General features: G+C 44.3%; 3 protein-coding genes across 5 annotated transcripts in view; 1 reads left to right on the top strand and 2 right to left on the bottom strand.

Moving 5' to 3' along the window:
• ak8 (adenylate kinase 8) overlaps nt 1–8,114 on the bottom strand; it is a 31,930-nt gene extending 23,816 nt beyond the window's left edge. The window contains exons 1-6 of one of the 2 annotated variants that reach the window (XM_042100590.1): nt 7,980–8,114; nt 7,481–7,578; nt 7,206–7,290; nt 6,593–6,642; nt 6,186–6,296; nt 4,922–4,990 (exon numbers count right to left, since the gene is read on the bottom strand). In XM_042100590.1, coding sequence (XP_041956524.1) covers nt 4,922–4,990; nt 6,186–6,296; nt 6,593–6,642; nt 7,206–7,290; nt 7,481–7,564 — 399 coding nt within the window. In that variant the 5' untranslated portion in view covers nt 7,565–7,578; nt 7,980–8,114. Of the gene's footprint in view, nt 1–4,921; nt 4,991–6,185; nt 6,297–6,592; nt 6,643–7,205; nt 7,364–7,480; nt 7,579–7,979 lie in introns of those variants that run through there. The other variant, XM_042100591.1, reaches the window with a different exon arrangement.
• Nucleotides 8,115–8,174: 60 nt separating this feature from the next.
• Nucleotides 8,175–13,471, top strand: spaca9 (sperm acrosome associated 9). Of its 2 annotated transcripts, XM_042100642.1 has the most exons (4): nt 8,176–8,325; nt 8,407–8,460; nt 8,583–8,779; nt 13,075–13,471. In XM_042100642.1, exons 1-4 carry the CDS (start codon nt 8,317–8,319, stop codon nt 13,403–13,405), a joined length of 591 nt encoding a protein of 196 aa, XP_041956576.1. In that variant the 5' UTR covers nt 8,176–8,316; the 3' UTR covers nt 13,406–13,471. The 2 variants fall into 2 exon arrangements, with proteins under 2 accessions (XP_041956575.1, XP_041956576.1); XM_042100641.1 differs by having other exon boundaries at nt 8,175–8,460.
• An 806-nt stretch (nt 13,472–14,277) lies between these two features.
• Nucleotides 14,278–20,768, bottom strand: part of tsc1a (TSC complex subunit 1a) — a 29,395-nt gene continuing 22,904 nt past the window's right edge. Inside the window, exons 19-22 of the mRNA XM_042100531.1 lie at nt 20,317–20,439; nt 18,801–18,988; nt 17,200–17,388; nt 14,278–15,814 (exon numbers count right to left, since the gene is read on the bottom strand). Coding sequence (XP_041956465.1) covers nt 15,430–15,814; nt 17,200–17,388; nt 18,801–18,988; nt 20,317–20,439 — 885 coding nt within the window. The 3' untranslated portion in view covers nt 14,278–15,429. The remainder of the gene's footprint in view (nt 15,815–17,199; nt 17,389–18,800; nt 18,989–20,316; nt 20,440–20,768) is intronic.

A 20,768-nucleotide genomic window follows, 5' to 3' on the forward strand; every position in this document is an offset into this window, starting at 1 on the left:
CAGTGGTCATCAAGGCTGACTTCCAGGCCTCCGCCAATAGGATTTTACTAACTTGAGGCAGCAAGTGAGCTCGGAATAGCGTGAAAAAATAGTTTATTTTACTGTCTATGGGGGAAAGGAAGCGGCTCTGGGACCAGTCGGACCCAGAGAAAGTGTTAACGGCACGTTACTGCCTCACAGCTTAACAACCGTACGTATAGTTTGAATGCAATCTATTTTAATAAACTTCAATGTCCCCTAATATCTAATTAATTTAATATAATCTTATGCAGAGGGGTAGACGAAGGGTTAACTAATCAGCCTCCTGATAATCCCCCCCCCCCCCCCTTCTATTCATAACCCCGAGGAAGATCACAGGGAGAGGAGTAGTGTGTGCAGCACTCATTACCTATGCACATGTGAAATCTACAAACAATAAATAAACTCCCACACCAGTCCCACGGCTTCCCACGCAGCGCAGCGGAGAAAGACAGCAGCCGGGGAGGCACCATCTCCCACCAGTACTCATTAGACGAGGAAATAAATAAGATCAAAATCATATAAACACACTCGTATTGATCTAAGTATCATAACTCCCACTGAAGAGGAGGCTCCATTGGTGGGTGATCACCTAAGCAGGTGCTGCTTTCCTCTAAGCAGATCTGAGACGGTTCTTCTGTCCAGTGCCTACGAGACCCAAACCCACACCGGGAAACACACCTCATGTGTCACTCCATAACTCAACCTCATACCTCACTTTTTACACCTCATGTTTGGGGCAGCCGTGGCCTACTGGTTAGCGCTTCGGACTTGTAACCGGAGGGTTGCCGGTTTGGACCCCGACCAGTAGGCACGACTGAAGTGCCCTTGAGCAAGGCACCTAACCCCTCACTGCTCCCCGAGCGCCGCTGTTGATGCGCCGGGATTAGTGTGTGCTTCACCTCACTGTGTGTACACTGTGTGCTGTGTGTGTTTCACTAATTCAATGATTGGGATAAATGCAGAGACCAAATTTCCCTCACGGGATCAAGAGTATATATACTTTTTATACTATGTGTCACTCCATAACTCAACCTCATACCTCACTTTTTACACCTCATGTGTCACTCCACACATAATAATAATACTTATGCACCCTGTATTTTAATGAAGAACATTTATTTATTTATGATACATTATTCATTCACAAAGAAAATTGGTGTCCTTGAAGGTTGGATTTTTCCTCATTTTTTAAATTACAGTAAGGCATTAAGGTCCATTTCCAAAATATATATTTTTTTTATTCCTCTTTTTAGTCAACTTTAGCATGGGGATGAAGACTTTTTATAGGTACTGTACCTCACCTCTACACCACGTGTCACTACACACACAATAACACCTCATACCTCACCTCTACACCACACTACACACATAATAACACATCATACCTCACCTCTACACTACACATAATAACACCTTATACCTCACCTCTACACCACTTCACTACACACACAATAACACATCATACCTCACCTCTACACTACACACTACACATAATAACACCTTATACCTCACCTCTACACCACCTCACTACACACACAATAACACATCATACCTCACCTCTACACCACACTACACATAATAACACCTCATACCTCACCTCTACACGACCTCACTACACACAATAACACCTCATACCTCACCTCTACACCACCTCACTACACACAATAACACCTCATACCTCACCTCTAGACCACCTCACTACACACACAATAACACCTCATACCTCACCTCTACACCACCTCACTACACACACAATAACACCTCATACCTCACCTTCACACCATATCACTCTACATACATAACACCGTCTTAATATAGCCGTATAGACGCACTCTGACTGGTGGCACTGGTGCACACTCAATGGCCCCAGCAGTACAGACTCACTCTACTAGTCAGAGCAGCAGTACAGACTCACTCTACTAGTCAGAGCAGTACAGACTCACTCTACTAGTCAGAGCAGCAGCACAGACGTACTCTACTAGTCAGAGCAGTACAGACTTACTCTACTAGTCAAAGCAGCAGTACAGACTCACTCTACTAGTCAGAGCAGCAGTACAGACTCACTTTACTAGTCAGAGCAGTACAGACTAAAGAGTTAGAGTTAAACTGTCAGTGCAAATAATTTAATTCAGTGCTCACCCAGATTGGTCCTGTTCTGCCGAACGTGCTCACTACCACATGCACTCACTGTTCATGCTGAACATGCTCACTACCACATGCACTCACTGTCCTGCCGAACGTGCTCACTACGTGCTCATTACCACATGCACTCACTGTCCTGCCGAACATGCTCATTACCACATGCACTCACTGTCCTGCCGAACATGCTCATTACCACATGCACTCACTTAAATTAATATTGCACCCCAAGTAAAGACTGCTAAAGCAAACGGCTTGATGAGTGATTATTTTATTGTTCATTAAAATCATTAGCGTTCTGCCAGGCGTGTTCTCTGTCTCACTGATGTGGTGGCTGATGAAAGAGTGAAGTTTCCCGAGCAGACGTGTGGTGGGCCTCGTGAGAGAAGCGAAGCGAAGCGCGCTGCGGAGACGCCGCGCAGGCGAAGAAGCGCTGACAGCCCAGAGATGAACCAGCTGACCCAGATTAGGCATGATTAACATGCAGCGGTGTGTCGTTTAAAATCACGAAAGAAACACACACACACACTCTCACACACACACTCACACACGCACACACACTCACACAGGCACACACACAGAAGAGAATGAGAAGATGCTCAGATGCCAATGCAATTAGGCTCAGCGGATCTCAACTTCAGTGCTGATGCAGCGTGTCAATCATCCTGTGTGTGTGTGTGTGTGTGGCCCTGTGTGTGTGTGTGTGTGTGTGTGAAGAGAGGCACTGGAGATGAAGGCGTGGACTGACAGCGATGCCGCTGGGCCGCTCCTGATCAGATTGAGACGTGCTGTCAGCTGTCGGCGGCTACAGAGCGCCAGGGTCGACGCTATTCCTGGTTGGATCGGCACAAAAGCCCGCGGAGGGAAATAATGAAATAACGGCACGTGAGCAGACAGCCAGCCCGCGGGGATAAACAGCCATTACCAGATTAAACGGCAAAACTAATCAGCAGCCGCCGAGATGAAATGGCCAAAGTTAACGGATGCCAAGCGAGAAAGTTTACTAATGTATGCAGTAGGCTAAACTAAGCTATTTGTAGAGTTTAGAAAGGAGAGAGAAATAATACATCAATCTGGGCTGCTTTAATGGTGAGTGAGAGGAGGGTTGAGAGGGAGGTGTGTGATGTGGGTTTTTGGGGTTTAGAGGGAATATTTCTAAAGGATGTGAAGGATGTGTGTGTGTTTGTGTTTGTGTGTACAAATATGAATGAATATGTCTAGGTTTATGATGAGTTCAGGTGAAGGTCAGGTGTAGAGGCTAAATAAAAAAGTGTGTGTATGTAGTCTGTTTGTGTTTCCATGTCTATGCATGATGATGGATTAGAAGTGTGTTTATAAGTGTGTACTGCATGTGTGTGTGCATGTGTGCATCTGTGTGTGCGTGTGTGTGCGTGTGTGTGTGTGTGTGTGTGTTTGTATGTATGTGTGTGTTTGTATGTGTGTGTATGTGTGTCTGCATGTGTGTGTATGTGTGGGTGCGTGTGTGTGTGTGTGTGTGTGTTTGTATGTGTGTGTTTGTATGTGTGTGCGTGTGCGTGTGTGTGTGCTTGTGTGCGTGTGTGTGTGTGTGTGTGTGTGCTTGAGGTCTACAGAGTGTGATTATGGCGTTGTGCTCACTCACAGACTCTGCCGGTCCTGTGGGAGAGGCTGTGACGTCCCTCAGGACCGGCTTCACACACACACACACACACGGCTATTTAGCTAATTAAAGAACACACACGTAAACACAGAACACACCAAAGAGCTCATCTGGACGCCGCATACTGTCCTCCACACACACATCACTACGGCAACCTCCATGTGTTTCTGATGTGACACAACTCCTGTTCCCGTCAAGAGCATTAAGGGATCCTGTCCCTGTGCGTGTGTGTGTGTGTGTGTGTGTGTGTGTGTGTGTGTGTGTGTGTGTGTGTGTGTGTGTGCAAACTAGTAATTGTAATTGCAGTAGACACTAGTGATGGGCAGTGGGTGGAGGATCTCTGCTGGAAACTGCATGTTTAAATAATCAATCACCTTAAAGGAAGCACCAGATTAGTCCAGTGTCCACACTGAAGTGGCAGCCCATACACGTCTCTCTCTAACGCTGTGCTCATTATCAAGAAATGAAGACCAGCTCACACAACGCTGTGCTCATATAAATAGGCAGAAACACACTCAAATATGAACATCAATGTCAGCACACTATATTTTTAGCTTTCGATCATAAGTGATGTTTCTATGGTGCTAATGATCTTGTCAGAATAGAATGGCACATTCTAGACTTAAAACATCAAACCATTTCAAGATCACTCAACATACATGCCCCAAATATAAAAAAAAAATGATATGAGTAATTACTGTTTTCTAAGTTTTCTTGCCGTGATATTATTATATGTAAATGTACTTTACACAAGGAAAAGACATGAGGACAAAGGGAAGAAAATAATTGAGGCAAAGAGTAACAAGGTGTGTGTGTGTGTGTGTGTGTGTGTGTGTGTGTGTGTGTGTGCGCATGTGATTTTGCACGCATCTACAGTAGATCTGTACTGCATGTGCAGGATTGTGTGTGTGTGTGTATGTGCATGACTGTGGGTGTGTGTATGTGTAGTTAAGCAGGTCTGCAGATATATATCCATTCAAATCGCGGGTATATATCTATTCACATACCGCATGAGGGATTTCAGGCGTACTGTATTATGAAGACCCTGTTGTGTGCGGTCTGTTAGAGCTTTCAGCACTTACCCTGCGCACACAGTCAATCCTGAGAGCTTTCAACACTTACCCTGCGCACACAGTCAATCCTGGACAGCCGATGTCGCACCATCCTGGTCCAGAGATCACTTGGGATCTTCTGCAACATCACAGGAAACAGAGAACCAGAGACAACTCAGTTCACACTGCAAAGGGACATGATGGTAGCTGGTTAGGGGAAAGGACCTGTGTGTGTGTGTTGGGAGTGGTAGGGAGAGTAGTGTGTGGGTGTGTGTGTATGTGTGTTGGGAGTGGTAGGGAGAGTAGTGTGTGTGTGTGTGTGTGTGTGTGTGTGTGTGTGTATGTGTGTGTGTGTGTGTGTGTGTGTGTATGTGTGTTGGGAGTGGTAGGGAGAGTAGTGTCTGTGTGTGTGTGTGTTTGATTGTGTGTGCTTGTTTATGCATATTCAGTGAGATGTGTGTTTGCATGGGCCACTAACCCTAACCCTAACCCTAACCCTAATCCTAACCCTAACCCTAACCTGTTATGACAAAAAACGAATGTCATTTAATAACAGAAGTGTTATGTCATAAACGTTTATGACCTGTTTATGACAGGTTCATGACAGTGTCATGTCACTCTTACAGTATGTCGATACTGTCAAGTAAAGTGTAACTGAATATACATACAGTATAATAAATACCCTTATAGTGCATACACTAAGTGCACTCACTCCTATAAGACTATATATTACAGTTAGAATATACATACAGTATAATAAATACCCTTATAGTGCATACACTAAGTGCACTCACTCCTATAAGACTATATATTACAGTTAGAATATAAATACAGTATAATAAATACCCTTATAGTATGCATATACACTAAGTGCACTCACTCCTATAAGACTATATATTACAGTTAGAATATACATACAGTATAATAAATACCCTTATAGTATGCATATACACTAAGTGCACTCACTCCTATAAGACTATATATTACAGTTAGAATATACATACAGTATAATAAATACTCTTATAGTATGCATGCACTAAGTGTGCATTAACGGTTGTACGGCTCTCTCCTGACACTGCTGGGCCTGTCCACGGAGTGTGTGTGTGTGTGAGTGTGTGTGTGTACCTCTCCTCTCTTCTGACACTGCTGGGCCTGCCCACTGAAGTGTGCGTGTGTGTGTGTGTATGTGTGTGTGTGTACCTCTCCTCTCTCCTGACACTGCTGGGCCTGCCCACTGAAGTGTGTGTGTACCTCTCCTCTGTGCTGACACTGCTGGGCCTGCCCACTGAAGTGTGTGTGTGTGTGTGTGTGTGTGTGTGTGTGTGTGTGTGTACCTCTCCTCTGTCCTGACACTGCTGGGGCTGTCCATTTAAGTCGGGGTCCTCCTTCAGGATGTGGCTGATGGTCACATGAATGGCCTGGGTGCGCTCGCACAGGGCTTTGGTCTGAAGCCCAAACACACACACACACACACACACACACAAAGACAACCAGGTCACACAGTCAACATGCAAGACTTAAAGCAAAGGAAAATGCCTGTGCCTGATGTTTAACATTTCAAGGCTATCGATATCTCTAATTATCCATTTTCTAATCTTAAACGGTCCAGCCCACACCTGAGTTAAGGCTCAGCTGGGTCTGAACTTTGAACCATGAACATGGCTACCACAGTGGGGCTGGTTTGGGAGGACGTTCCTAACTAAAGGAACCACAGGCTTACTTTGGTTCATGTTGCACTCACCACGGTTCTCTTCCCTGATGCTGGCGGGCCCAGCAAGATCACTCGAGGCACTGGGAACATGACACACACATGCTTATTCAGCAGATTAACACAGTGGGCATGCATTGTGCATCTGAATAACTTACAGTGACATACTACACTTTGCAGGCTCTGAGGGTGCTTGTAGAGGGCATCTTAACTCAGTGGGTTGTGGTAGCAGTATTTTGACAGACACAATAGACGGGCCTACAGATGCACTGTGCCATAAGCCCTCTCACAGCACCAGGCTGTTAACGCTCGTCTCAACAGTTATATTCACAAGAACTTGACGCATTCTGACATGATTATTCCAAACACAGGTCAGAGGTCAACACACTGTTAGGAACCCTTTCTAGTCATGCTTCGGATCCAAATGTTATTAAACTTGATTTTTAGAGATATTAGGAATATTATGCTGTATTGGATTTTTCACAATTTATTGGCCATTTTAGATATTGAAGCCTAATTGACACTCCAATAATCAGGAAAATCATCCCATTTAACAACGTATTTCATCTGCTTCAAACAAGGGCTCCACCTTGTGGCTATAGTGGGAAAGTTCCAAAACTGAATTAGCAAAAACAGCTAGACTTACCCTCAACACTGCCTCTCTTCAGCATCCCAATTAGATACTGAATGGGGTCCGCAGGCTTGTCAACGACCAAATTTCTAACCAGAGACTGCAATTAAATATTCTAAGGTCAGTGGACTGGATTTGTTCCGTCAGTAAGTTTCATTCCATTAGTTCTAAAGCTTAAATAAGGATAAATAGAATAAGTAAGTTAAGTGTAAATAACAAGGACGCCTGCTTTAAAGTTGATCTTTTGACCACAAAAGGCATCCAAATCCCAAGTGTCTGTTGGTGTTCACCTGCAGCAAGTCAAAAACTTCATGTTTCTCCGCATAAATGGCCATTTCAGGAGGAATCCTCAAAGGCTTTACCGTGGCATCCATATCTACAAACCCAGCTAAATCAGGCAACATAAATTAAACAGGTCATCATACAATGAGTCAAATCTGAAGACAACATAACCATGCACCGGTCACTATTAGGTTACGCACACGGTGTGGTATCGCACCTAGCTTCTAACGTTACTTCAGTGTACTATCTTGAATGGTGGTAACTTCACTTGCATTCGCATGCAAGTTTTGTGTTCTAGTTGTTTAACGTTTTAGAGCGGTTCTGCCGTGGTTGTTTATGGTAACTGTTAATTGCTAGGATAGCATCTAGGATAGAATAACGTTAACTTTGATAACCTAACTCTCTTGCAAATCAGCTATCAAAAATAATAATTTTGCATGAATCGACAAGATTTCCATCCTATCAAATATCAAGTGGGGACTAAAGTAGGACTATATGTCAACTTACCTTTCTGCTTGTCACAGGGAGATTTTGTTTTATTCGGCTAAATGTGTTGGCTGGCTAGTTAGCAGCAGTTAGTGCACTGAATTTGTGGTTGCCATGGACACGCAGTGACGCATCTTCCATTCTAGAGCGTGTTCATATGTTGCTAAGCGACATACAAACAAATGATTCTAAAAGCGAACACTCCACTACATGAAGGGGCAACATTCATAGTTTACTTGTTGTGTAGAACTACTTGGAGACAGAGATACTGTGACATTTCCTCGAGAATTCATGTCACACTTCTTATTCTTCTGTTTGAAATTTGAGTCCAGGCGGGGTGCTGAAGGGGAGTTCCGCTATGAATGAGGTAAAGAAAAGACTAGCAGCTATTCAAAAGAAACATAAACGTTTTAAGCAACAGCAGTTTATCTTCACATCTGCCCTGGAGAGATCGCAGGAACAAGCACATGGAAGGGCCGAGCCAGTCAAGACGGTTTCACAGGTATAACCCTATCTAATTCTATGGGTATAACTGTGTTTTCATTCATTCATAGATTCGTCTAATTAAAGACCTATTTTACCAGGTGTACCCTCAATAAAACCTGTACTATTTCCCCCTGACAGATCCAGAGGTATATGACCCACTACTGCAGCAATGGCACAGACAGAAGCATATTGTTTTTTTTCCTTGAGATTGTGTCAGATCTCAACAACGTCCTGAAGCTCATCAACGCCTCTTGCCGATATCCTAGCAATGATACTTTGATCACCTGCAAGATGCTTCTCCACCCAGACAGTGACATAAGCAAGCTGCGTGCACAGTTAAGTAACCCCAATAACACGATCCTGTCGTGCACTAAAATACACTCATGTTTACATGTTATTATTTGATGTTTATGTTTCTTAGCAGACACTTTTGTCCAAAGTGACATCAATAGCCTACACATCCGATTTGCATTAGAATTTAACAGTTTATAGTCGTCAAATGTTATTATAGAATTGCCAGAATAACAACTAGATGTACCGCATAGCGGTACAAAATATGACCGCCGCTCAGTCCTGTACATCCGTTCCGCGAAAATAAATCACACTTCAATTTGTCTCCATATTTTACTCCATCCCCTACTCTTGAAACTTTTGTGTATGCTTGTTTGGCATGCCTGAGTGTGTGTGTGCGGCTGCACAGAAAGTAGCCTACTGGTGCTGAAAAGGTGAATAGATTGTAGAATAGCCAAAGAAGATGTAGCATTGTTATAAAACCTTTAAAATCTCTAAACAATCACAAGTAGGGCAGTTCATCACAGTTCATCCATTGCAACTGGATTGATGAAAGGTCACTTACACCTGTAGGCTACATTGTATTTGGGAAAAGCAAAAGGTATCAGCATAATGCTATTTATTTATTTATTTTTTATGTATTTATAAACAAAAACATCTCTGTCAGTTCCATGCCGTTTTCAACAGCTATCAAAAACAAAGGTCATTTTTGGATGGATGGATTTTTTGTGAATGTTTCTTCTTCTACATAAGATTTTAGTCATCTTTAGTTCATGTAATACTTTATTGTCAATGCACAAATTAAGTAACAGTAGTCTGAAACGTTATTGTTAATGCACAAATTAAGTAACAGTAGCCTAGTCTGAAACGAAACGCTGTTTTACATCTAACCAGTGGTGCAAATAACTGACATGTCCAAATGGGCCTTGATGAAATGCGTCGCTAGACTGTTCATACACATTTTTAACGGGCCAAAGTTGAAGAGCTTTTGTCCGTTATTGTTCGTGCAAATATAGGCTGATTCATGTTCCCTTGCATTGTTTAACTGAGGTCCATGGCTAGTCTGGCTTTCATCAGACCAAGCTCAATCTTTTAAGAAATCAAAAAATAAATAGCGGGCAGATCAGACTGGGTTCACCCAGCCTACTCCATAGGCACCCGATATTGTTTAATTTTCCGATTGAGATATACACGCTCTGGCTATTCTAAATGCAAAAATGCATCAGGGAGTTATGACAAAACGGTAACTAACAAACTAGATCCTAATAGAAAGCTGTTAGCTTCCCTAAGCTACAGGTAGGATTATAAGGTAGGCCTATTTACAACATAAATTGTCAATAGGCTATGCTGGCGACACAAATAAAATCTCCTTTGGAAACCAATGGTTTACGCCTTACAGTATCAAGCGGACTTAAACTGTCATATCGTGGCGAAAAGTTGTAATAACATTCACGCAGCTCCATGAGTCAAGGAAAGCGCGAATGAAGTAGCCACTTCTACATGGGACCCACTACACAGTAGCTTAAGGTGTTTTGCTAAAGCAGCCATAATGAAATGATGGTGTCATTGTTTGGATACTTCACACACACGTGCTTTTTAATTTCACAGACTACAACTACCAAGCTGTAATCAAAGCACATCGATTCCCCTCTCACACCCTGCACGCACTTAAAACAAAATAAACAGGCGTCTCAGTCTCACGCATGTATAGGCAAAACTGTATCAGACCGGTGTAGTGTAACGTTGGTAAATCTTCCATTGCACAGAATGATTTTGTAGCACGTGCAATAAATGACAGTCGAAAGATACAAACAGTGCTGCTATACATTTGCTTGGTATAACCGCATTTATAGTTTTCTACAAATGCAATCAATCAAATGCCTCCATCACTCAACCAATGCTAACGGTAACATTACCTAGGTCCTTATTGATATTACAAGATTAACGTACCTGCAGTAAAAACCAAGCATGTCCGATAAACATCCTCAGATTTATTTAGGCTTCAAGAAGAAATGGGAATTACACTTCATGTGAACATGGTCCTATCCTTATTAGACGTTCTCTGCGGTAAACTACAGTCCTTGTAGGAAGCGTCCATTGTTTTTCCAACCCACTTTTAACTTCCAACAAAATTACGTCTCACTGCAATGATGCGCCATCTAGTGGACAAACGACTACTTCTCGCCAATACTGAAAATGCAGCCATGATGATGATGAATATTTATTTTGGCTTTCTTTTAATCCTACTGAATTTGTAATTATGTATCGGCCGTTCTAATACCGATAGTATGTGGGTGCCTGTGTGTGTACAGGTCAATCATACACATAACATTTGGTGCAGTTCTGAACATCTTAACTGAAGATAGGGGCGATTAAAGCAGAATAATATTGCATTTTCATTTTTTACCGGGGGGTGGGGGTGCAAATCACAAATGAGTGATTATGAGCCAGGTTGATGTGGGCCCTTGAGACCAACATGCCATAAAAGATTCTTCATCCTCAGTGCCACGGTTCAGGTAGTTATTTTGGAAAAACTGTTTTTTTTTTTGCAGTTCAGGGGGCCCAGCACGGGGGGTGGGGGGTGGTCCCCGGGGACGAAATTAAATTTTTCCGTAAAAGTCTAGTGGGGCTACATACCCACCAAATTTCATGTACCCCGGTGGTTCGGTGTCCCGGGTATCAATGACCAAAAATTCAGGGAGTAGATGACGGGAAAAATTCTTGAATTGTGTGCATGTGTGCGTGTACAAATTTGTGTTTATGTGTGTGGGTGTGTGTGTGTGTGTATGTGCGTGCTTGTGTGTTTGCCTGCGTATGTGTGTTTGTGCATGTGCATGCATGCGTACATATGTCTACTGTGTGAGTATGTGTCATACGTATGATTACTGTAAATGTATGTGTGTGCGTGTGTATCTGTTTATGCACATGTGTGCACATGGAATGGGTTAACATGACCCCTGGAGGCAAACATACGGAAAAAATTGGTCATCCTAGGCCCTACAGTTCTTAAGATATTCACAGAGAACTGTGTCTGCCCTACCCTCCTTTCGGGGGGTCCAGTCCAGCGGGGGAGGGCTACAGATCAAAACGAAGAATGACGGTTCCATGCTATCCATGTGGGGGTACATGCCCACCAAGTTTTGTGTACCCCGGTCTTTCAGTATCCTGGGAATCCTTGTTGGTGTACGTCACTAAATGTACACATAAATTATTTTATTGTAAGGCCCCCCATGAACGAAAGTACACAAAACTTGGCATGCATTCAGAGGGTGTCATAATGATCCTACACTTTTAATTTCGTGCAGTTTTGACCGTGTCAGCCAGAGATATTGTGATGAAAACACCTAATTTTTTGCTTTTTAATTTTTAACTAGGTGGCGCTATACATGAAATAAGTGGTAATGGGATGGGTTGACATGCCCCCTTAAGACCAACATACATAAAAAAGGTGGACCTCCTAGGCCCTACGGTTCTCGAGATATTCACAGAAAACTGGCCACCTACAGGCCAGTTGGTGTATAGTAACATAAATGAATTTATTGTGTGGCCCCCCATGAACGGAATTCCACCAAACTTGGCGTGCATACAGAGGGTGTCATAATGATCCTACACTTCCAATTTCGTGCAGTTTTGACTATGTTAGGTCACAGATACCTTCAATTACAACACCTCATTTTTACTTTTTTGTGTTTAACTAGGTGGCGCTATACATGAAATGAGTGGTTATGGAATGGGTTGACATGGCCCCTTGAGATCAACATACAAAAAAAAAATGGTCCTCCTAAACCCTACGGTTTTCGAGATATTCACAGAAAACTGTGTCTGCCCTACCCTCCTTTCGGGGGGTCCAGTCCAGCGGGGGGGCTACAGATCAAAACGAAAAACGATGGTTCCATGCTATCCATGTGGGGTTACATGCCCACCAAGTTTCGTGTACCCCGGTCTTTCAGTGTCCCGGGACTCATTGACGGGACTCATTGACGGAACTCATTGACGGAAAAGAAAAAAAAATAAAAGAAAAAAAAAAAAAAAAAAAAAAAATATGACTAAACCTATATGACCGCCGCTTCGCTGCGCGGCGGTCATAATAACACACCGTACATGCTGAGCCAAGTCTATGTCATCATTAGATGGTTTCTCCACTAATGCTGCAAAATAATGTAGGAGTCTCATCAGACAGTGTAAATAAAATATTGCACTCAATGTTCCAAAGAGATTGCACACAAATGTATAAGAGAATCATTTCATGTCATGTCATTTCATAGAATACACCTGTGTGTGTTGTGTGTGTGTGTGTGTGTGACCAGTTCTCAGCGGCTCTGCTCCTTCTCCCTGGCAGGCATCCACACAACGAGATCCTACGGCTCACCTGTGAGACCAAGCGCCACTACGGGGGCATCATCAGTTTCATCCCACTGGCGCTGGAGCTGCTGGGGTCAGCCGCGGCCACTCCCGACGGAACCCCTGCTCCCTCGCCCGTCCCCACCCCTGCTCGAGAGGAGCGCCTGACCCCACCACGCTCCGCCTGCAGCCACGCGGGCTCCCAGAAGGCCGAGGGAGACAGACGCGTCCGGTCAGCGCAGCCCCAGCGAGACCCAAAGATCGCGCGAACAGGAGCTTGGCATGCTGGGAAGCCTGTGTGGAGGCCCTCCGGGGTCAGGCAGAAGTGAGGTCACAGATGTGCTTAGAAATGTTTTATTTCAAATATGGAAATTAAACACATGCCAAGTACCTCATGTGAGAGCGGAACGTTAAATATCGGCTTTGACTTTCCACATGAGGTAATTATGATTAGCATGAGCAACTTAGATCATGAGTGGATTATGAGTAAGGCATAACTAATAACTCATAATGCTATTTAAAGTTGAAGTTGACTGGTATTTATCAGATGCTTTTAATAATAATAATAATAATCATATTTATTTGTAATAAGCTTGTCAGGCAGTGAGGTTCTCGGTTGCTCCACCACGCCGAGTTGTTACAGCCGACTATGAAAAGAGGCAACTCTAATGGCTCACGCCCTTCATATGGCTAAATATGAATGTGACTAGGAATGTGTGAAATAGTATTTATTTTGTCCGTTATTGTAAACCCAATTTGTTTAGTGCTACAGGCCTTTACTGCACAGTTGTGTAATCTTGTGATGAGAAAGGGCCCTCAAGTGTAAAGTAATTATGATGTGTTCGACTGGCTGCCTGGCTCCGAGGCACCTCTCCTGTGATGGGGAGACAGTCTCAGTGCTGAGGGAAAGTGGACCTTTACTCTCCATCCCGCGCTAATTACACTTCAGGATCTTATTGGCAAGCTCCAGATTAATGAACATTAATTAACGACTGAGGGAACTTTTTCAAGGACAGGCCAATAGGGAGTGAAAGTCTGGACACGCCACTAGATGGCACTATCGCATCTTTCAGAGGCTACCCGTTCAACTCAGCCTTCTAACAATCTCAAAGCAGTCTTGCACCGTACAATCAGCTTCAGAAATCACAGATGCATGATCTTCACTGAGACCCATCTAGAGATCACAGAACCACTAACAAGATATATTTATGGAATAGTTTTTATTGTTTCGTTTAGTGTCCATCACTAATCAGAATACATATACAGTGTGAAATAATTCATGTTTGGCTGTGCTGAAGAGCAGCACATGAACACTTGGTGTAAAGCGACTGACCGCTTGGCTCACGGACCACACAGCTGTCATTGTACACAGTGACACACGAGAGCCAGTGTTTGGATTAAGCTTTGAAAGAAAGAGAAAAAAAACCACTGAGCACTTAAATCAGGAGCAGTCGCTCCAAACCACGCACGAGCGCGTCCACACGAGTATTGCACTTTTTCACAAGCGACAAACCCCCATCTGCAGCTAACAATGGACTAGCTCTGGGTCTAAACCTGACACATTCCAGGCAGAAGCGTTTCCACAAACTGCTATTTGGAGCAGGACACCAGCAGAACAAATATTGTGAGCAATTTCCCAGTCTCTATTGTGTGAGACGGACAGCTTATGGTTTCCCTGTGTATCCCTGGCAACAGTGGACATTTCCTACCTCATTTCTCTGACCTGATTGCAAATCCTCTCAGACGTAGTGTTTCCCATCACACAGCTGACTAACCCACAGACAGGCTGGTTACAGCTCATCTAAGAATAGACATTTCGTTTTATTCGGCTAAATAGTCCCTGTTGCTCCACAATATGGCCCTGTTACTCCCATACAGGCATTCTTCATTTACTTACATCTTTTTTGATTTATCTGTTTTGTTTTTTTTTTTGTTGCCGTTATTGTTTTTTTTTTTTTTTTTTTTTTTTTTTGGTCTTACAATCACTACGGAGTGGATAAAAATACAGCAAAACAACTACTTAGTAAAACCTGCAGATTATAAATCCCCAAATTCACTTTTCCTCACAGCAAGCTGCTAAACGCCTAACTACTAAATGAGCAGACAGATCGTCCATCACTGGGGTCATGTGACTGTGGGCATGGTGGTGGGGTCATATGACAGGGCATGGTGGCCGTGTTCTTACAGTAGCGGCTGTTAAACGCAGCCTGATAAAGGGCTGGTAAGGCCTCTTGACTCTTTCCCTTCTGATTCCTGAGACAGAGGAAAAACAGCAGATCACACACACACACACACATACACACACACACTTTGGCATCTTGCGCTCTCTCACAGACACAAACACATAGAGCTCTTAGCTCAAGTCGGGCAGCTCATTGTAATCCATGATGTGTAGATCCTGAAGTCTCCTGGTGCCCTCATTGGCTGGCTGCTGATCACATGACTCACAGTGGTCACATGACTGAGCCTCAGCCTGCGCTCCAGAGGAAGTGGGTGAGGCCTCACCGCAGTGACACCCTGAGCTGGTGTTTGATTGGCTGCTCTCCAGCAGGGCCTCGTCCTCGTCGTCATAGAGACCGTCGCTCATGTTGCGGGAGAGTTGCCGGGCGCGCCGGCCCAACAGGCTGCAGGAGGGGGGGGAGGCCGAGAGGAGGGGGGACGCCGCCACATCCTGGACGCCTCTCGGCCGCTCGGACCGCAGGGGGGTGTCTATGGCGCCCCCCCCACATCCATTCGCCCTGGGCCGAGGAGAAAACCTGTTACTATGGGTTACCGTACTTCAGTTTTAATTAGGGCTGCACAATTAACTGTTTTTTAATTAAAAATATCAATTTGAACAAATGGGATGAGCTAATCCCAAAGGCTGCAATTAATTGTGCAGCTCGCAACTCTGCGCCAATGGTTAACCTTGTCCCATGTATGGTTTTGATATTCATGCCATCCTCATCCTCATCTCCAGACTCATGCACTAGACACACACACCAATCAGAAGGGACCCAACTTGAAGCTAAATCTGGAATATTGAACTAAAGTTTGACTTTCAAAAAATAGATCATAAATCAAATTGCAGTCACGATATCTGCCCTAGTTTCAATCAAACAATACAAAAAAAATGAATTTGCTTAACTTTAATTTTTTGATGAATGTGCATATGCATAAAAGACATGAATGTGTTGGACAGAATCCCAGGCAGAGACTGACGCATCAAGGAACATGGCAATACTAAGCTATAAGCAGAGACGGATGATTCTGAAGGATCTTTGCTATAAGTGTGGCCCACTTCCAGTGCATTATGCTAAGCTAGGCTAACGGTGTCACACTGTGTTACTGCACAGCCAGAGAAGAGCAGAGAAGAGGAGGGTCTGCATCCGCTCATCTCACTCTGGGGTGGATGCCACATATACTCATTTCCCTTTCAGCTGGTGGGGCTGAAACTGAGGACCAGTACTGGGCTGAAACTGAGGACCAGTACTGGGCTAAAATTGAGGACCAGTACTGGGCTAAAACTGAGGACCAGTGGTGTCGGCTCGAGACACCGTGTAACTAGTAAAATGTACTGTAACTTCCTCATGAGGCTGAGCTGTGGTTTGCGTTTACGGTTATCACAACACAACAAGACAAAGAGCCAACGGACGCCTCCTGTTGCGGCAACGCTTGTTTTTAGCAACACAGCAACACTGCTAGCCACTTTTACCAACAGCAACGGGTAAACAACACAGTACACCATATTCCACACACAACAAGACAACACAACACACCCCTGAGGCAGTGCAATGTGTAGAAGAGAGAAAGAGCACCTAATTACAGTAAGCACAGGGCGCGGGCATCTTTGGTTTTGAAGTCGTCAGAACTGCCCGTGAAGTGGGGGTCCTCTGATTTGTACGAGACCGCTTCTCGTCAGACGACCTTAGGGGGGCGTGTCGTTAAATAATACTGCGCAACTTCCTGTTTGTCTGTCATCTTACTACTTGTGAAAAGATCCCCTCGTAAAACTGGATCGCACAATAACAGAGTTGGGGTGAGTTGAACCTGCCGAGTCACACTTCATGGGTTAAACCTGCTGAGTCACCTTTCAGGGTTAAAACTGCTGAATCACCTTTCAGGGTTAAAGCTGCTGACTCACCTCGTCTTAGTGGGGCTATGTGCATCCGCCTGGGTAGGGCCTGTAAGGTGGTTGGAGGCGTGGTCTCGGTTGTGATTGGTCGGCCTCTCCATTTCCAGTTGGCTGTAAATCTTCAGTAGCTCCGCCTCCAGCGCCTGAGTCACCTGCTTCTGGGCCTGATAGCGTCCCTCTGAAGCACGCAGCTGCTCTCTGCAGCGCAACACACACACACACACACACACACACACGAGTCACCGGCATCAGAGATACGATGCTACTTTGTGCAACCCTAATACAATACAATACACTATCAAAATACACACAAACCACACACACACTCGAGTCACCTGCATCTAAGATAAGATGTTGCTCTACAATACACACACACACACCAGTGTTTCCCGTAGAATTAACTTGAATGCAACAATTTTTAACAAATTAGCGCAGTGTGGTTATGATGCTACTGTAACTATGTATAAGCACAATTTAGTACAACCTGGAAAATAAATGTGTGCTGGTCAATGTTGATATTGTGGTGGGCCGCCAAAGATAAGTCAATGTATGGGAAACACTGCCTGCACGCACACACACACACGCACACACACACACACACACACACACACACACAGCTGGGCCATCCATTATATCAGGAGGAGTATCTGCCACAAATCAAATACATCTTCATCAAGACATACCCAAGAAGCATGCAGATTAAAATGCCACATCTGACAGTTATGAGAAGACATGCACACAACAAAACTGTTTTCATCTAACCTTAGCGATGCAATTTTTAAAAGATGACAGTCTTGCCATTTCAACATCAACAACAGCAAAGTTGTAACTGATAAAAAAACGTATCAAGCTTCCTGACTGATGTATTTGGTGAAACGTGACTATAAGTCATCAGAATAAATAATGAAGATCTACAAGTTACCTTGTGTAGCTACCTACACACACCTCAGAAGACTGTAGTGTGATGCATGCTATATACACACCTCAGGAGACTGTAGTGTGATGCATGCTATATACACAAACACACCTCAGGAGACTGTAGTGTGATGCATGCTATATACACAAACACCTCAGGAGACTGTAGTGTGATGCATGCTATATACACACACACACACACACACACACACAACATGATGCAGCAGCTCAGCAGGGACAAACTACCAGCCTGCAGAGCAGAACAGAGCAGAACAGAACAGAGTAGAACAGAACAGAGTAGAACAGAACAGAGCAGAGCAGAACAGAACAGAGCAGAGCAGAACAGAGTAGAACAGAACAGAACAGAGCAGAGTAGAACAGAACAGAACAGAGCAAAGTAAAACAGAGCAAAACAGTAGAACAGAACAGAGCAGAACAGAGTCCATCTGTCTCCTGTCTGATGCAGAAGGCTGCAGGATGTTTTCCCTTCAGGACTCTGAACCCTGTCAGCTGGCCACAGCGCCTCATAACTCAGCGTGACAAAGTGTGCGTGCCAGCCGAATTTTAATTCTCCCAACACTATTACGACTGCTTCACACAACAATCACACACACACACACCTGGACTGCAGCCTGACGTCCTCTAGAAGTTTCATCTGCTTCAGATTTGATAGCAACGCAACCACACACACACACCTGGACTGTAATTTGACGTCTTCCAGAAGCTTCTTCTGCTGCAAGATGAGCTGTTCCTTCCTGCTGAGTGCGGCTTCCAGGTCTGAGACACGCTGCACTGCCCCATCTAACCTTTGACCCTGCTGCACAGAGGTCACTCGTGCCCGGTCACACTCCTTCCTCCATGAGGACTGCAGCATTCTCATCTCCTGCAAAGCACACACACACACACGCACACAGTAAACACAAAATAAAGGTCCAAAACAAGTCCACCAAGCAATTATCCCACACATGTACTGTACATATATACGCATATATCCCAATTAGGGATGTAACGATTACCAGTATAATGGTAAACCGTGATAAAAATATTGACGATAATAATTACAATTTTCCTTTCAAACATCACAATTATCACTGTTAATTACCGCGGTGTGGAAACCGTGTGTTTAATCCTTCCCAGCTTCATCCGAGCCTGCTTTTGACATACAGTAGGCCTGGTACAATGGAACAATCTGGTACCCTATTGATTCTGTTGTCTAATTGATGGTTTTAACGACGATTCGGATTAGGCTACACCTGATTTTAAAAGGCGGAACTTTTTCACCGCAAAATGTGCACTGTAACATGTAGCCACTCTGCAGCGTCTTTTTATGTTTGCGTCCACATTAAATCCATTATACTCAAGTTATCAGGAGAATACAGTAGCCTAAAGTTGTATTTTGAACGCTTACTTTGGTCTCACTCATTGCATCCAAATAACAGAAATAGCAAACTCCAAGTTATGGTAGGGTAAGTTAAGCTATAAGCACATAGCCAATTAAACATAAAGAAAAAAGTGAACGGGACACTTTTTGAAACTATTTCAGCTTGTGTAGGCCTATCAGTGCTTTCTGAACATATTGAACACACTTTAAGAATTACCGTGATAATACCGAAAACCGTGATCATTTTGGTCACTATAACCGTGAGGTTAAATTTTCATACCATTACATCCCAAATCCCAATTATCCCACACATGTCCATATATACGCATATATCTCAATTATCCCACACATATATGCACACACGCACACACACACACACACACACAACAAAAACTGAAGGTACAAAAATTACCCTATACATATTTACAAACAATTACCCTATAAATGTGCTCACATAATTCTCGTTCTATCTCTCTCCCTTTCTCTCTCTCTGTCTCTCGAATCAATGTGCAAATAAACCCCCAGGGCCAAAGCAAGTAAAGGCGTGCACTAGCTTCACAGCCTGAGTGCTGAGCTAAACACATGAGATTCTGATGAGGTCAGTCATGCACACAGATGTAAACACACTGGTAACGGCCTGAGGTGCTGGGTGAGGTGTGAAGCGCACGCATACACACACACACACACACACAGACGCACACACTGCCATATCCCCTCAGGGACGGACACCCACCCACATGCCCCACCTCACCTGCACCTACCCACCCATACTCCAACACACACAGACACACTCGAACACGTCTCACACTCACACACACACACACACATACCTTGGTGGCGCTGGGCCCCAGTCGGTCCAGCTTGTGCAGGCAGAGCTGGTGGTTCTCCCCCAGGAGGAGGAGCTGCTGGCTCAGGAAGGACACCTGCTCCTCCAGCCGCTCCGAGCAGTCCAGCTGGACACACATCACACATCACACACACGCTCATCAAGGCCTGCTGGAGGGGAATGTGTGTGTGTGTGTGTGTGTGTAAGGTGACTGACCCTGCAGTGTGTATGTGTGTGTGTGTGTGTGTGTGTGTGTGTGAGAGAGAGGCATGAGGAGATAGTGTCTGTCTTTATCTCGTACATGCAATGGTGAGTGTGTCCGTGTGTGTGTGTGTGTGTGTGCGTGTGTGTGTGTGCGTGCTCAAGCCAGCTGTCACCTTGAGGGACAGCTGGCTCAGTAACAGCTCCATGTTGGTGTGTGTGTGTGTGTGTGTGTGTGTGTTCAAAACTCTCACC

This window comes from Alosa sapidissima, chromosome 8 (genome assembly GCF_018492685.1).
Source record: "Alosa sapidissima isolate fAloSap1 chromosome 8, fAloSap1.pri, whole genome shotgun sequence".
In the NCBI taxonomy this organism is placed as follows: Eukaryota; Metazoa; Chordata; class Actinopteri; order Clupeiformes; family Clupeidae; genus Alosa; species Alosa sapidissima.

Coding starts and splice junctions, on each gene's coding strand:
- spaca9 (XM_042100641.1), top strand. CDS start 8,317: ATGAATGAGGTAAAGAAAAGACTAGCAGCTATTCAAAAGAAACATAAA. Junction 8,461..8,582: donor CAGTCAAGACGGTTTCACAG/GTATAACCCTAT, acceptor TCCCCCTGACAG/ATCCAGAGGTATATGACCCA. Junction 8,780..13,074: donor ATAAGCAAGCTGCGTGCACA/GTTAAGTAACCC, acceptor TCTCCCTGGCAG/GCATCCACACAACGAGATCC.